The 18055-nt window shown below is 34.3% G+C and overlaps 2 protein-coding genes across 3 annotated transcripts in view; both read left to right on the top strand.

The window, feature by feature from the left end:
* Positions 1–1627: 1627 nt before the first annotated feature.
* LOC105773757 (monogalactosyldiacylglycerol synthase, chloroplastic) lies at positions 1628–7119 on the top strand. 2 transcript variants are annotated; one of them, XM_012595856.2, is made up of 8 exons: positions 1628–2246; positions 2485–2657; positions 3847–4008; positions 4089–4230; positions 4441–4665; positions 4905–4967; positions 5025–5117; positions 6611–7119. In XM_012595856.2, the coding sequence occupies exons 1-8, from the start codon at positions 1731–1733 to the stop codon at positions 6845–6847; spliced, it is 1611 nt and encodes a 536-aa protein (XP_012451310.1). In that variant the 5' UTR covers positions 1628–1730; the 3' UTR covers positions 6848–7119. The 2 variants fall into 2 exon arrangements, with proteins under 2 accessions (XP_012451310.1, XP_012451311.1); XM_012595857.2 differs by having other exon boundaries at positions 1631–2246; positions 5043–5117.
* Positions 7120–9003: 1884 nt separating this feature from the next.
* The window catches only part of LOC128041696 (30S ribosomal protein S3, chloroplastic-like), a 33754-nt gene continuing 24702 nt past the window's right edge, over positions 9004–18055 (top strand). The window contains exon 1 of the mRNA XM_052631995.1: positions 9004–9084. Coding sequence (XP_052487955.1) covers positions 9004–9084 — 81 coding nt within the window. The remainder of the gene's footprint in view (positions 9085–18055) is intronic.

Raw genomic sequence — 18055 nt, forward strand, 5'->3', positions numbered from 1 at the left:
TGTATCATATGCAATGTCGTACAGGGTTAAATTTTATCTACCATATGTCTTAGGCCTCTAGGGTTCATTTGAGTTTAGTAATTTTACATTACGGGTAGGAATATAAATAAAATATTTAAGTTTATCTACTCTTTATATATTTGAAGTTTAATACTTATATTTTTATTTTTATAAAATTAAATTTTTTACTTTTTAAATTTTAAAATGTAGTTTCAATTTTTTTATAAAAATCTAAAAATATTCATAATCTCTCCTAACTTTTAAAGAGAAGAATAAACACATTTAAAGACTTTTGAACTCACATCCTCTTCTTCACCAAGAATAATATCGATACCAACCGAGCTAAGACTCAATTGGTATGTAAGTTTAATTTTAATATTGTTAAAATTCTTTTATTAAATTCATTGGTGTGATATTTTGAAATAAAAACACTCACTTGATAATCATGTAACAAAAAATTTACGTTGTAATCAACTTGAATTCAATAGAAGTTTTAATGATTTAACAATTAGGCTTGTATCCTTAAATATAGAAAAAAACTATGTTTCTTAAAATAAAAGAATAAATAAATTTAAAATATATAAAAATACAAAAAATAAAATATTTTTAACTTAAGTAAAATTATACATCACTTTAAGTTGAACATTAAAATATGATTGACATCATATTTAACATTGGATAATCCCTTCTTTTTAAAAAGAGGAAAATAATTTATTAAAAGCATATACCCTAATTTACATTTTAATCTAAAATACGACAACCTGCCAAAGAATTTAATCAATTTAAATGGTCGGTTCTGACGTGGACTTATATGGCTTCTTTACATTGAGTGGGACGAGGGCCAAACACGAAACGCTACTTGTGTACAAATCAAATCCGAATTTCTTATTCTGTGTAGGTAATAGATTTAATTTAATTTACATACTTCCTACTTTTCAATATTAAACTCAAATTAGGGGTGAAACTATAAATATTGATAAAGAGTTGGGATACACGTTCAAAATAAACGCAATTAAATGTTCAAGGCATAATAATTCTTCCAATTTTATTAAAATAAAATATTTTAGTCTTTTATTTAGTTTTTCACTCTTTTCGTCTTTAAACTTGTATTTTTAGTTAAGTTGTCTCAAAATGAATAGAAAAATTATTTTTTTTAACTTTACAGACATTGCATACACGTGGATGGCATCATGTCATCTTGTGTCTTAGTTTGCCTTCAATGTTTAATTTGGTACCTGAATTTTTTTTTTACCAATTTGGTACATTAATTTGACTTCAATATACAATTTGGTACCTAACAAATAGCACAATGCGGCCTAATAAATGTTTGGTACTTGTGCTCTAATAATAAAACATAGTACTTAATTGGAACAGAAAACTTAAATAATAAATTAAATATTAAAGCCAAACTAGGAGAAAAGAAAATTGAAGTGTGAAATAATATATTAACCCTAAAATTTAACCACAAACCAAAACGAGAGCTAAGTTGGGCAACCCAGGAAAAGTGGATCCGGTTACTATCAAAGCACTAAGTACAAAGGCATTCCCTATCTCAGTTTCTGCGGTTACGAAATCACCTTTAGATTCCATCACTGTCACCTACTTTTTTTCCATATAAATAAATGAACTTTGGCTGTTATTCGAAACAAAAACTATCATGGTTTAAAATTGTTTCAGTTTCTTTCTCATCATCATCATAACTCTGCAACTAGCCAAAAAAACTTCCCAAAATGCAAAACCCTTCAAAGGTTACCCAAGAATCTGGCTCTGCCATTGATCTCGTTACGCAAACGGGTCACTTAGCTTTCAAAAAGAGCTTTTACAGCTCGAATTCTGATGGGTTTTCTTCATTCAAGCCAAATTACGTGTATTTCTCGGGGTTCAGAGGCTCGATTGCTCATAAAAGGCGTAGAGTTATAGCTGTTGCTTCGCTCAGTTTGGGTGCTCGAAACGGCGTTTCTTCGAGCGTTGGGAGGATCATGAACGAGTTCAATAGAGCGATTAAGTTTCATTGTGAAAGAATCCCGATCGGGTTTGCTTCGGTTCGGGTCGGTTCCGAGGATAGCAATGGACTGAGGGATGACGGTGGCGGTGTTTTGGAGGTTGAAGGTTTGCCTTTAAATGGAGTCGAAGCTGAGGCCCCCAAAAAAGTTTTGATTTTGATGAGTGATACTGGTGGGGGTCATAGAGCTTCCGCTGAAGCTATTAAGGCTGCTTTTATGGAGGAATTTGGAGACGATTATCAGGTCAGTTTCCTTTTTGTTTGGATGCAAAGAAAATGTGGGCATTGGGCAAAAGTAGAAATTGAGAAAATTCATTTCATTTCATTTTTTTTTTTGGTATCAATATAGGCATATTTCAGTTTTATTTATCTTTATGTTTCTGCAGTTTCTTGGAAAATTGATTGAAGAATTAGTAGATAATGGGTGCATACGTTTTTAGTGTACTTTTGTTCTGTATGTCAAGATTGGTGTTATATTGCAGGTGTTTGTTACTGATTTGTGGTCCGATCATACACCCTGGCCATTTAATCAATTGCCAAAGAGCTATAACTTCTTGGTCAAACATGGATCATTGTGGAGAATGACTTATTATGGAACCGCTCCTCGGGTAATTCATCAATCAAATTTTGCTGCAACTTCGACGTTCATAGCAAGGTGAGATGTTTTTAGATTGTTTTCCTATATTATTTATGTTGGAGTCCTCTTGGTGATGGACTTTTGTTGCTAAAGCTTATAGCAAAGTACATGTGAGTTGGGGTGGTGTCAATGCTCCGGAGCGCTCTATGATGTTTAAGTCAGGGAAGGAGATTTTGTAACAGGTAAAGCAAGAGCTTAAGCTAGTAGAGAAGAAGTATGAGAGAGTGTAGATCGTGAGAGAGAGTTACTTGGGTATTTATACCTAGCCTTGGGGCATCAATGCTCCAGAGTGCTATCGGATGCTTAAGTTAGCAAAGGAGATTGTGTAATGGATAAAAAAAGAGCTTAAGCTAGCAGAGAAGAAGTGTGAGAGAGAGTTGGTACTTGGATATTTATACCTAGCCTTGGGGCATCAGTGCTCCAGAGTGCTATCTGATGCTTAAGTTAGCAAAGGAGATTGTGTAATGGATAAAAAAAGAGCTTAAGCTAGCAGAGAAGAAGTGTGAGAGGGATTTGGTACTTGGATATTTATACCTAGCCTTGGGGCATCAGTGCTCCAGAATGCTCTTTGATGCTTAAGTTAGAAAACGAGATGGTGTAATGGGTAAAGCAAGCTAGCAGAGAGGAAGTAAGAGAGAGGGAGTTGGTACTTGGGTATTTATACCTAGCCTTGGGGCTGCCTGTTGCATGGTGGTTGGTTATTCTTTTGTCTTGGCTTGGCTTGGCTTGGCAGCTATGTCCAGTGGCCATTTTTGTTGGCCCTGCAGCCTGAGCTGTATCAGGGTCCTTCCTAGCAAGGCTGTCAGTTCTTGAAAGCTACATGTTGTGCTAGGTGGTATGCTCCTTAGCTGTTAGCTGGTGATGTAGGAGGTTTTGGTTTTGCATGCCTTGTGCCTTTTTTAGGCTATAACCTCAGTTCTATTGGACTGTGGCATGTTTCCCAAGCTGGTATAACAATTAACTATGCTGTGATTTGTACGTAGTCACCATTCAACAAGTTTCTATTGATGACTGTTTCCTCCCTGTTGATCTAATGTAAGATGATATGCAAATGAAACAGAATCAAGTATGTCATTCTTGCAACAAATCAGTATCATATGATTTGTTTTGCCGTTCTTGTAAATTTTATCCTTGCAACAAATTACAATACATGCATGCTTGAGTCTTATATTTATCCAATTCTGTTATTTTATGTTCTTATTACTAGAGAGGTTGCCAAAGGGTTGATGAAATACCAGCCAGACATTATTATCAGTGTACATCCGCTGATGCAACATGTTCCACTTCGTATTCTGAGGGCAAAGGGTCTGCTAGAGAAGATAGTTTTTACCACAGTGGTCACTGACCTAAGCACTTGCCATCCTACATGGTTAGTTCTTCATCTCGGTTTAATGCCTTTCAAACTCACTTATTCTTGGTGTAATTTTGGACATGTGCATTCTTTTTTAGGTTTCATAAGCTTGTAACTAGATGCTATTGCCCAACAGCAGAAGTAGCAAAAAGGGCAATGAAAGCTGGTCTTAAACAATCCCAAATTAAGGTTTATGGCCTTCCAGTGCGGCCTTCTTTTGTGAAGCCTGTTCGGCCAAAGGTCAGTTACCTTTCAACCTGGTGAACTTTTATTTTCTCTATGCCAAATTTAATTTTTAGTGAAAACTATTGTTCTGAGCTTTTCACTTTGCAGGTCTTGGTTAGACCACTTGCAATTATTTTCGAGTTTATTATCTCTTTTGAAATCTCTGGCTATTCATCTTTCATTGGCTCCTAGGTTATGATACACTATAGCTTTTGTTAATTGTAGATTGAGCTGAGGAGAGAACTAGGAATGGATCAGTCTCTTCCTGCTGTTTTGCTAATGGGAGGAGGAGAAGGGATGGGGCCTATTGAAGCAACTGCTCGTGCACTTGGAGACGCATTATATGATGAGAACCTTGGGGAGCCTATTGGCCAAGTTCTCATAATTTGTGGCCGTAACAAAAAGCTTGCCTGCAAATTGCTTTCGATTGACTGGAAAATTCCTGTCCAGGTATCGACTTTCTTTGTATGTTTTAATTTGAAATACTTCAAATAGCTATGTCTTCTACTTATAATTCCAATCAAGATGCCTTTTTCAAGAACTTTTTCTCCTAATATTCTTCTTTAACTAGCTTAAACATGCGATTAACTTGTTAATCATGTTTCCACTTCATGTTATTATTATTATTATTAAAGAGAAATGTTTGCACAGACTATATGATAGTTTTCTGAAGTTGCACAATCTTATAGGTAAAGGGATTTATCTCCAAAATGGAGGAATGCATGGGTGCTTGTGACTGCATTATTACAAAGGTAACTTTCTAATGGCAGAGACATGTGGATGCATGCAATATATTTTCTTAATTTTAGATGACTTCTGCTTTGAAGGCTGGCCCGGGGACTATTGCGGAGGCAATGATTCGAGGTCTTCCTATAATTTTGAATGGTTACATTGCTGGCCAGGTAACTTTTCTTTTTGTTTTTCACCTTTTATTTGTTATCTTTTCGGAGTGGGGATTATAGAAATGTTGTTTTTTGAAATCATTATCTCAACGAAATTTCATTTATCTAAATATTGTACTTCTGCTCTTAGTCCTGTTTAAGTTGACTTCATTTATTTAAAGATTTTGTAAGCAAATTAAGGAAAGGGCCTCTACTTTCATGCCATGCCTTGCTAATATGTGAGATGGTATATAGATCATCATGGTACATAAGATTGTATTTTTTCCTTGGTCTCCATATACAGGTCGCCATGTAGTTTGTTTTCCCTTGTTCAAATTATGTTCTTTTTTTTTTCTTTTCTTTAAGGGATAGGGGGTAAGGTTTGTTCAGATATTGAATCTGAAACTAGTGTCAATTAAAAACATGAATACAAGTTCTCTTTTATTTCACCCGTGGTTCAATTGATTGGTCAAACTATCGTTTTGGTCCCTCTACCATGCTAAAATTTTGGACTAAACCTGTGCTATAATTTGACATAATTTGGTCATCTTACTTTTATAATGTTATTAATTAGTCTAAATTGTTGACACCATTAATTACTCCCATCAAAGTGCTGACGCTATTGTACAAACATCCTTTAAGCATTTGTTTACATGTAAACTTTTTTATTGCATTATGTTGCTTACTGAAATTTTCTTAAAAAATGTACATACTTTTAGGAAAAATTCGACGCCAATAACAGTGACAGATAATGGTGTTTAACAGTTTTGACATGCTACTAACACTATAAAGTAGAAGGATTGATTTTACCAGATTAAAGTAAAAAGACTTGCTGAGGGGAGTCGACTCATTCTGTAAAATCTTTGAAGTGTGTCGGGAGTGTACAAACGAGTCAGTATTAATCCCGATCGGGGTTTGTCTCTCGATTTTGTGGAGAACTTGAGTGTCTAAGGTGTCGGGTTCAACAGAGTAGGAATGCCTCGTCAGGTTGTATCGTGCATGGTGCATGATCACTTATCAAGGGGATGTAAGCATCCATGCTTGGTAGGGTTCAAACCCTACTATGAGGCAAATGCTCATGTTCCCTTGGTAGGTGGTTGTGAGCCACATGTGGTCTGTTTCAATGAGGCATTTCCTCTCTATGAACTCATCGCCTCTTCAAGCAGCCTCAAACACTTGAGCTTTCCATAGAGTCTGGAGGTAAAATCTCGACCAGAAACAATACTGACTCGTTGGGGGGTCTGTTGATTCCCAATGAACGAACTTCAAAGAGTTTTTCATGAGTCAACCTTCCTCCCAACAAGACTAAATGCCAAACTTTAATAGGGACGAAGTAGGAAAGTGATTATGAATATTAAGTATTTGATTATTAAATTTTCCATCCCTCGCATCAAACTTGTACGCCATAATGTGGGTTTAAATAGTACTATTAGAAAGTCGATGTTACTGTTTGAAAACAATCTTGTCAATGGAGTTCTATTTTTTCAAACTTCGATATTGCTTTGATTTTGCAGGAAGTTGGGAACGTTCCATACGTGGTGGAGAATGGGTGTGGGAAATTTTCGAAGTCGCCAAAACAGATAGCCAACATTGTTGCCCAATGGTTTGGCCCTAAGGCTGATGAACTGAAGACCATGTCGCAAAATGCTTTGAAATTGGCAAGGCCCGACGCTGTTTTCAAGATTGTCCATGATCTTCACGAGCTTGTTCGACACAGAAATTTTGTACCCTTATATTCATGTACTACTTAATTCCTTAGATTAAAAAAGAAACCATTTTTATTCCACTAAGCTTTCCCCTCTTATGTATTTAAGAGTTGAATAGGAATAGAAATGATTCAGAGGTTAAGAAGAGAATGGGGATTGAGAACAAGGAAGAAGATTGAAATTCATTTTATAATTGAGAAAATGAAAATGACAATCGTTTCATTTATGTCCTCTAACCAAATAAAAAGGGGATAATGACAGAAATTGCTCCTGTACTTTACCAAATCTTTTAATGTGATACATGCACTTTCAATTTATTCAATGTGGTACTTGTATTTTTATCCTGTCCAATCCACCACTTTAGTACAAAGTCCATATGGTATTAAATTTTGATTTGTTTTGACACGTGGACCAATAATAAATTGACATATGGTGGAATGGGTCACATCCAAAAATCCAACCGGCAAGAGGGACTTCTTATCAAATTCCTCTTGAATGTAAAAAGATCAAGTAAAACTAAATATATATATATATATATATATATATATATATAATTGTTTATTCCAGTTATTATAACGAATAAATTGAACTGAAAGAAAACTATAAATCTGAATATAAGAAAGGGAAATTTTGAAGTTGAGTGTTTTTTATTCTTTTAAATAGACAATATATCCAAAATTTTTGAAGAGATCAGAGATGCAATCTCTTTGTTTGGCTCTTGTTATTTTATCTAATTTGATTTCAATGTTTAAATGAACCAAATTGAAATAAACAATCAAAAAGGAAAAGAAGAGAACAGAGTAATCCATTAAAAAAGAAAATGATAAATGAATAAAAGGATTTTGCAGAATACAAAATATCAATATTCTTGATACAAAGGGTACAACAAAGAGAAGATACAGAAGAGAGTGGTAGTGCTGATGGAGACCGATTCACTCAATCGAGGCGGGGAACCAGGGATTAAAGAGAATGAAAGAGGAGGAAGTTTAAAGTTGGCAAAGTATAGGCAAGTCTCTTTGAGAGTCGATCCACTCTTCATTGTTTTGGGGACTATTTATAGGCAAGGTCTCGTGTAAGATAATGTTAACGTATTTGATTTGAAATCAGGCCATCATTGTGAGATGCGTGGGGTGAATGTATTTAATGGGACGAGGATGTCTGCTATAAGACATATCTTGTCATTTGTTTTGGTTTAGGGTATGAGACAATTGAGTTCACGTGGGGGTTTTGTGACTAAAAGGATCACATTCTTAATAGAAGGTTGGATGCTCAGTGGAACGAATGGCTAGCTTCTTTGAATGGTTACCTTCCTCCTACTTAGGTGGCTAAGATGAGTAATGAAGCTTTTGGCGACTTCCAGTCTTTAGCAGGTGTAATCAGTAGCGAAACCAGGGGGATTGGCAGGGGCCCGCCCTTCCTAAAATGAAAATTTTTTCATATGACTCCTTTAAAATTTTTAAAATTTTAAATTAATAAAGGGAAATTGCACTTTGACACCTAAATATAAAAATTTGATTTAATTCTTTGAAAATTATAAAGATATAATCTATTAAAATAGTAAAATTGTATTTTTTTCTATCGTAAAAATTATAATTTAATTTCGACTCTTAACAAAATTTTCTGGTTTCACCTCTAGGTGTAATACATTCTTCAGGTGGCCTTATGATTTTTTATGTGTCCCTATTTCTGGGGGAGGTATAACAATATTCCCCTCCAAGTCTAGGAAGAGGTTGTAAAGTGACCTCTCTTGAGGCAAATTGCTCACATACCTGCCATGGACATTATATCAACAGATGGTGAGTAGAAAATATGTGGGTCTCGGCAGATGGTGGAGAGTCGTGGTGAAGCTTTTAGACTTCTGTCGTAACTGTACTTTGAGGACTATGTTTTGGGGAGTCGTGATAATGGTGGGTGAAAGGCGTTGTAGACATTGTTGAGTTGCCATTGGCCATTAGTTTGTTAGTAGAACGGTGCTTTTTGAAATATGGCCTTATATATTCTCTAACTTTTCTCCTTGAAGTCATTTTGTTTTTTTAACTTTTGAAATTTGGTTTCTGCACTGCAACTATGCTCATTCTGCTTTCTAGTTCTTACTCAATTTCTGCAGCGATTCTGTTTTTGAAAGAATTCGTGCTTCAATTTTTTTGTAATACTCTTTTTTCTTCGTTATTTGAGCAAATTCTAGCACTTTTTGGGAATAAATGGCCAAAGGTAGGGGGAGATCTAGTAGAACTCAGGGCAAAAGTAGTGGTCGACCTGGGAATGCGTCGCCGAGGGAGACGGTAAAGGAGTGAAGGATCATTGTTAGAGAACCCAAGAGGGCAGAAGATGAACCAGTAGCCGACCTTAGCTATCCGTGTAGTACAACGAGTGAGATATACGAAGGTTGTTAAAGTGCCAGGGCCTGGTTGTAGAACATCATAAATACGGTTTTAGTTTTTCAGAAGGCACCTACAACTTGAGCGAAGTGTTAGGTCTGGTTGTTAAAGTGCCAGGCTCAAGCTGTCGTCCCTACTATTGCTGTAGATGGGGTGAATACTACCATGCAAGTTACTTTTGGGCCGCTAAATACTGTTGGTATGAACTTTCAACCCTTCTTTGATATGATTCAAGTGGGCTGCCATTAGGATTTCAATATATGCTACCCACATGGTCCTGAATGGGAGAAATTCTGAGAGTACTTTAAAAGGCTAGTATTTTTTGGTGGGTGCTCTCATTTGAATCCCTTTATCCACCCTGAAGATGTGGCAGCTCAAGCGGGGTCTTTCGAAGGTATATCAACGAAAGGTACTTTTGAAGAGGATGCTTCCAACTCCTCGACTGGTGAAACATTGGATCTTAATGCCTCTCTTGACAAAGGGAAGGGTTCTATTTTAGAGTAGTGGTTGTAAAAATTTATTTTCATTATTGTGTATTCAATTGTAATTATCTCCAACTACTCAGAATTTTGTACTCTATAAATGATACAAATTGTTTTTTTTTTAATTTCTGTGTTTCCATTTCAAGTCTTTTCTTTTTTACTCTCCGCCCATAAAATACCTATATTTGATGAAATATAATCTAACAAAATCGAGCTTCCGGGAGGTGAAAAAATAAGGAAGGAATGTTATTTCTTCCTTGCAAGGACCATCTGCATGATAGATATCAATATAGTTGTATTGGGACATTTTGTTTTTGAAGTGCACTAGAAGAAGGGTTTTAGATCGGATGGTCATAATACAACGATGAATATTGAGAAAGTATTTTAACACTTAGCAATTTAAATTCAGTTAATGGAGCGGGTGGCTGTTTCACGAATTATACACTGTCCTGGTTATTTTTGAATAAGTTAGCTTTTGGTAAATGAATCGACAGGAAGTTGAAGTGTGTTGCATAAGACACTTAGGCGGACATAAGGTACACGTTCAAGAGCATCTAATTCGAGGCTTGATAGTTACGCTTGGGGAAACAGTATCAATGATGGTGCTTCACCTAGGTTATCTCGTTCATCCATATGTTAGATTTTTATTGGAGCATTTTGAGGCTTTATTTAATTCCCCAAATGCACCATTTGGTTGAAGGGGTCTATAAAAACAATCTTCTTCTTCTTCACACTACCTTGTTTTACTTTGGTGCTATTATTCTGCTATTTTTAATTTTCCTTGCTCACTTAACCGTTTTTAGAGCTTTTTCTTCATTTTTTGAGGGTTTTTTTTTGTTTTTCTTTACATTCGTTGCTTCTTCACCTTTTTTATTTCAACTTTTGCTCTCCACCATCATTTTAAGGGTAAGTAACTTTTCCTTTCTTATCTTCTTCTTTTTGCTATGTCTTTTTCTTGTTTTCAATGGCCTTTGATGATGCTTAAACATCTTTTAAGATTTCTAAGTCACCGATGATCGAGAATCATGGGGGAGAGCCAAGCACCACAAGCGGTGGTGGTGAAAAACAAGGTAACCCTCCAAGGAAAAAATGGATTTATACTACCGACAAAGTCTTTGAATGCACCACCACGTCTAATGAGTCAACAAGCTTACTTTAGAGTTGAGGGCTTCACCACAAAGCTACCAAGTATGAGTTTTTTCAAGTGGATGAGAAATATGACCTTCATATAGTCCTTGAGAAAACTCCTCGCTTCCTACTCCTGTTACATGTTCTGGAGGGGGTTTATAATAGTCCGATTTTCAGTGGTATCAGAAATGGTAGTTTCAAAACTCTATTTTTCGTTGATCGAGTCAGTAAATATTATTTATTAATATTTACAAGACTATTATAGTATTATGCTGGATTATGGTCTAATAATTTTAGTCATGTGGAAAGCTAGTCAATGTACAAATGTATCAGTTCAAAAGTTAGTGGTTCTGGAAATTGAGGTATCAGAACCTCGTTTCTGAAATCGAGCTCGTAAATATTTTTATTAAATATTTACAGAGCTGTTATATAGGTGGATTGAAGTTTGTTACAAGAATTTTATTGATTTGGTTGTTAATTAAGATATAAGGATTAAATCGTAAAAATCGTAAAAATTAATCGCTATAGATTTTATTTGTCAAAAGGTTTAAATAGCAAATAGTAAGGGCTTAAAGTGGCAATTAGCCATCCTTTTCATATGGTGGGTGGTTGCTAAGTGGGAATTAAGTTATTTATATATTAAAACTTATAATTAGATTATTATTAAATGTTAAAACATAAAAAAACATAACCAAAGTGGTTTTCTTCTTCATTTTTCTCTCCTTTTCCAACGTTCCACCATAGCTAAGGAAGCTTCAAATTTTAGCCAAACTTATTCTTTTGCATGTAAGTCCAATTCAGGTCTGTTTTTCATAATTTTTATTTTTTTAGACCATTGTAGCTTAATCCTATTCGAGGTGTTAAATTGTAAAACTGTCATAGTTTTAAAATGTTACCATGGATGATTCTTGATTTTTTTATATTAAATGGTAGATTTGTAAACTTAGAAATGATTAAAGACTATCGTAAAGTGATTTTATTAATTTTAAGTTTAGGGACTAACTTGTGAATATGAAAATTTGATGTGAAATTTCTATAAATTTATATTTTAAAGGGTTATAAAAGGATATATTTAAACCAAAATGAAAAACAAAGTTTAATTATGAAATTTAATAGTTATTTCGATTTTAGGGACTAAATTGAATAAAATGTGAAACTTTTAAGAAATTGTGTAAAATGAAATTAAGTTTTTAAATGCATATACTAAGATGTTATAAGGTTATTGGAATTGATAAATTGTAATGAATTATTATATATTTGGAATTAAATCAATCGGACGTTAATTGAGAAATAGGAGAAATTGCAGATTAGTTCCTGACACTTTGTGGTTGCCGTTTTCCAGGTAAGTTCATATGGAACTTACTATATTCTATTATTATGTTTGAATTGTGTATTTATATCTATTAATTGTATATATGTACTACTGTAACTTTTATTAATGCAAAGATCTATCGGACCAAATTGTAAGATAAGAAATTTAAATGATAATAGTAAATAGATGAGTAGTATTGACTGATCGAAGTTGAGATATGATTGAATAAATTTTACATGATGATATTACATGATTTAAAATGTATTTGGATTTTTTTTCTTGAAATATGAAAACATATATATGGCTACAGATATTGTGTAATACCACTAACTCGTATCCTTCGCCAGATTAGGGTTACGAAGCAATACCATACAACCAGAACATGTAACCTCAATTTCAATTAATAACATAAACATATCATAAACTAATCATACAGATACATATCGTTCCTAAATCGAGCCCTCGAGGCCCTAGAAATACCTTAGAAACGATTCGGGACTAAATTGAAATCATTTGAAAAGTCTAGGAAAATTTCACAAAATTTTGGAAACAAGTGTCACACGGTCGTATGGCCAGACCATGTGCCTCACACGGCTTGAGACGGCTGAGACACACGCCTATCTCTTAAGCCGTGTAACCTTCAAACTAGGGACACACGGTTGTGCCCCAACTTGTGTCCTCACCTGTGTAACTCTCTGAGTAGGGTCACATTGCCGTGTCACACGCCCGTGTGCTAGGCCGTGTAACTCACTTGCATACAAAAAAACCCTCAGATGACACACGACCATGTTGCCAGGCCATGTGTCACACACGATTGAGTCACATGCTCGTGTCTCAGGCTATGTGGACCTAAATTTTCCTAAAAACAAGCCATTTCCAATACCAATTCATGCATAAACATTTGAACCAAATGTGCACACTTACAAGACATCAAACCATACCTGAACATACATATGCATATGCCATCTCAAGACCCTAATTCAACTAACCAATATGCCATTTAAAGGCACCTCAAATACACACAACAACACTTACCTAAACATGCATATTTCACCACATTTCAATCATCAAATCTTAGTTCAAAACTTACCAAACATGCCACAACTTGACCATTACCATACCATTTCAAATATACCATAGAAGTCATTCTAAACATGCATCATCAGTTAACCAAAATGACACCATCTAGAAATGTATCAAATGGTACCAACCAAGATAACATCCATAACTTATACAAGCCAATTCACCAACTAACCATTCAACAAAATGACATTACAATTCAACCTATACATGCTATTATAACCTTGGCCAAAACATTTAAAAACTATCGATATTTATGTTGGATAGTGTGATAGATTCCAATGTAACACTTCTAGCCCATATCGGTAGCCAGATTAGGGCTACGAAGTATTACTGAAGCATAACGTCATATAACGAACAATTTGTTATCAAAAATAAATCAGAAGGTAAAACATAACAATATCAATAAAAAACATACATACGGTCCCTTATACGAGCCCTCGAAGCCCAAAACAGACATTGCAAACGATTCGGGACTAAATCGAAAACATATGAAATTTTTCAAAAAAAGTTAAAAAATTTTCAAACTACAGGGGTCACACGGCCAAGAGACACACCCGTGTATTAGGCCGTGTGGGAATTTGAAATAGGGACACACAGCCGTGTCCCAGCCCGTGTCTGCACCCGTGTAACTCATTAACTTGGGCCACATAGGCAAGCCACACGCCCGTGTGCCAGGTTGTGTACCCTTCAAAATAATTCCACACGCCTGTTTGGCAACCTGTGTGCTAGGCTGTGTAATAGCCTGACTTGCAACATTTTGAAAGCTATAGGGAACACACAGTCGTGTCGCCTAGCCATGTGTCACACACGGCTAAAACACACACCCGTGTCTCTGCCCGTGTGGATGAAAAATATGCCACTTTCAATCCATTTTTCTCACCCAAACTCACAACTCATGCACAAGCCAATTGCACCTAAAATCAAGCATTCTAAACTCACTTTTCATATGCATATCCAAGCCTAATCAACCTAGAATTTAACCATTCCATCAGTATGCCAAAATGGCACCTCAATTTCAACAATCAAACTTACTTATCACTTAACCATTTCATTCACTAATTAAACTACCAATTAAACAAATTCATTAACACATTTGTCATAGTGATATTATACCAAAAGTTCACAAACAACCAATGCTAAAATGACCATTTCTTATCTAACATGAACCATACCAATTTGGCCAAAGATACTTACTTCCAAAATACCAAAAACTAACCATTTTCAACATTATGCTACACTTAATCCACATCAACCATTAATTACTACTATATCATTCCCATCTACATTTCTTTACCATTAACTTAACCAACACAACATCAATTTAACAACCACACAAAATACCATATAATCTTAACAATATACCAACTAGATTATCAACCAAAATAACTTATATACAAGCCATACATAATGGCTAAATTTATTAAATAAGATACCTATACATGCCATTATAACCATGATTAAAAATCTTCAAAATATACCGATATAATCGATGGATAGTATGATGGATCTCCAACAAGCTTCCAAACCGTACGAACCTCCGATTAACTAGAATCATAGAGAAAATCACACAAGTAAGCATAAAATGCTTAGTAAATTCGTAAATCATTAATATTACTTACCATTTCATTATAAAAACTTAAAAGCAAATGGTGAACATATCCAAAAATTGCTTGGCACAGGCCTAAGCACCAACAACAATTCTCAAGTATAATTAGCATCTAAATTAATCAAACTCATTATACAACAAAGGGATTCATTAAGCTTTTCATGTAAACATTCATTCTATTATAAACATACTAAGAATCTTTAATCAATATCTTATCATACCTTTCCCATGCTTTCGTGACATTATAAGTCGATGCTTATACTGATTTTTCACTTTTTGTATACCCGTTGAATCACTAGAATAATATCAGATACGTGGGAATCTCGCACACTAAGTGCCCACATGTGGACGAACCACTACTAATTCATATCTCATATCAATGCTCTCTCTCGAGCCATAAATGGGTCTGCTCGCACAAGCTGTCAGTCAAAATGTAGCTACACAGTGCTACTCACACAAGCTGTCAAGTAACCGTAACACTTGCCGAAAACTCAACCACCGGTAAGACATACGAGACCAGCACCCAAAACACGGTAACCCCTAATGACATGTCATTTGTATCCTATATATTCCTAAGGTTCAAATAGGATCCGAAAGCCGCTGAAAATTCGTTGGATATTTCTGTAGAGTCATAATATCAAGAATATAAGATAAAAGCATTTAAATCAACATAATTTAATGCTAACTAAATATATGAACTTACCTCAAACATGTACAGAGAAAAACGATCGGTTAATCCAATACTTTTTCTTTTCCCCGATCTAAATTCGTACGTTACTTTTCTTGATCTATATTATCAAATTTAGCTCATTCAAAATTCATTCTATTCAATTTAATCCAAAAAAAAATCATGTTTTGGAAAAATTACACTTTTTCCCCTTAAATTTTAAATTCAATACAATTTAGTCCCTAGCTCATAAAAATGCAAATTCATGCAATTTCATACTAACTTATTATGGCCAAATATGACCTAGGCTCTTAGCAAGCCTTATACTTTATTTATTTCAAAATTCCACCACGAATAATTTTCTATTTTTTTAATTTAATCCCTAATTGACATTCATCAAAGTTTCCTTTAGAAAAGTTGTTCAACTATCTCCAAACTTTCATTTTCATCCATCAAACATCAAAAACAACTAACAACATTCATGGTAAAACCTTAGACTTTTAAAAATTTTGCAAATTAGTCCCTGGGCTAACTAGATTAGGTTACCACGACTCTAAAAACATAGAAATCATTAAAACCCGAACAAAATACACTTACATGCAAGAGAAATAGTTGGCCGAATGCTTAGATGCCAAAAAATGGTGTTTTTCCTAGGTTAAAAATTGGCTAAGAAAGAAAACAAAGATGATAGCCTTTGTTTTCATTATTTTACTAACTTTATTTATGAAATTACTTAAATATCCTTTTATTAAACCTTTAGAAATCACTTAAATGATGTCCATCTTTGTCCACTAAGTATATTAATGGTCTATTTACCATCTAAGGCCACTCATATTCCAATTTCATAGCAATTTGACACCTTTTAATTCTAGAACATAAGTTTTGCACCTTACGCGATTTAGTCCTTTTTATCAAATTAAGTATGCAAACGGTAAAATTTCTTCACGAATTTTTATTCAACACTACTAACATGCTGCAGTCCATAAAATAATAATAAAATAAATTTTACGATGTTGAATTTGTGGTCCCAAAACCACCGTTCCGATTTCACTGAAAATGGGCTGTTACATCCGACGAGCTTCCAAATCGATTGAGCTTTCGATAATCTATAAAACATAAGAAAGAAACTACATAAGCAAATAATGCTTAGTAAGTTCATAGAAAATAAAACATAACTTACCATTACATTTACATAACAATAAGTATAAGCATAATGTAACCCAAACCACAAGCTTAGCACAAGCCTATGCATCATCATCAATACACAAGTTAGTGCAATTGTACATAAGTCATTTGAATTATCCATATGATAATTCATTACCATATAAAAATACATTATTTGATTCATATATCCTTTCCATGAGCATATGCATAACTCCATTTGAAAACTTACCATTTTAAACCATTTTATTGCATGTTGAACCATCTAAATTTTCATCAGATACTTGGGAAAGCTCACATGAAGTGTGCTTATACATACAACTGTAACCTTTCCTTTACATCATTGCTTACATGAGCTATGAAATGGGACTGCTCACATGAGCTGTGGGTCAGAATGTAAGCTACACGATGCTGCTCACATGAGCTGTGGAGTATCCACAACAAATGCAGGACCTCGTCCATCGATAGAACTTTCAAGACCAGCACCTGAAACATGAAATCCCTAATGACATGTCATTTGTATCCTACAAATTCCTTAGGTTCAACCGGAACTCAACATCCGTCAAATCATCATAACTTTGGTACAATTATACATCAATCCATTTACCTTAAGGTAACATAATAAACATGAAAATTAACAACAGTAATTCAATAACTGTTCATATGAACTTACCTCGACAACTAGGGACGTGAAGATAAATCGAGCCAATCCATAGTTTTTACTGGTCATTGATCTAGGTCCGTACGTGATTTATCTTGATCTAAATGGATAATTATATTTAATTAAGTACTTTAGTTAAATTTAAACATTCAATTAAATCCACACTTCACATTTATGCAAAATTACCATTTTACCCCTAATATTTTAACTTTTCACAATTTAGTCCTTAATCTCATAAATTGAAATCTAAGCATTTTAATCCCCCATTCAAGCTAATTGAATTTACTAGGGACTTATATCAACCCAAATAAACCATCATTTCATAAATTTAACATGAAATTTTACTATTTTTACAAATCAATCCCTATATGTAAATTTCATCAAAAATCAATTTACAAACTTGTTTGTTTCTTAACAAAGGTTCATAATCTAGCATTTAACATCAAGAACCATTCAAAGACATTCATGGAATAACCCTCAATCTTTAATAGTTTTACAAATTGACCTCCGGGCTAGCTAGATTAAGCTAAAATAACTTCAAAAACATAAAAAATTATTAAAAACGGGACTCAAAAACACTTACATGTGATTTTCGGTGATAGATTGAAATAGGGAAGAAGATGAGTTTAATTCATTAAGTTATTTTAACATTATTTATCAAATTACTATTTTAACCTTTAAATATTTTAATAATTTAATTAAAACCATGTCCATAAACATCCACTATCACCTCAATTGGTCTATTTACCATCCAAGTCCTTTAGTTTAAGGTTTC

This window comes from Gossypium raimondii, chromosome 6 (genome assembly GCF_025698545.1).
Source record: "Gossypium raimondii isolate GPD5lz chromosome 6, ASM2569854v1, whole genome shotgun sequence".
NCBI classification, from domain to species: Eukaryota; Viridiplantae; Streptophyta; class Magnoliopsida; order Malvales; family Malvaceae; genus Gossypium; species Gossypium raimondii.

Coding starts and splice junctions, on each gene's coding strand:
- LOC105773757 (XM_012595856.2), top strand. CDS start 1,731: ATGCAAAACCCTTCAAAGGTTACCCAAGAATCTGGCTCTGCCATTGAT. Junction 2,247..2,484: donor AATTTGGAGACGATTATCAG/GTCAGTTTCCTT, acceptor GTTATATTGCAG/GTGTTTGTTACTGATTTGTG. Junction 4,009..4,088: donor AGCACTTGCCATCCTACATG/GTTAGTTCTTCA, acceptor ATTCTTTTTTAG/GTTTCATAAGCTTGTAACTA.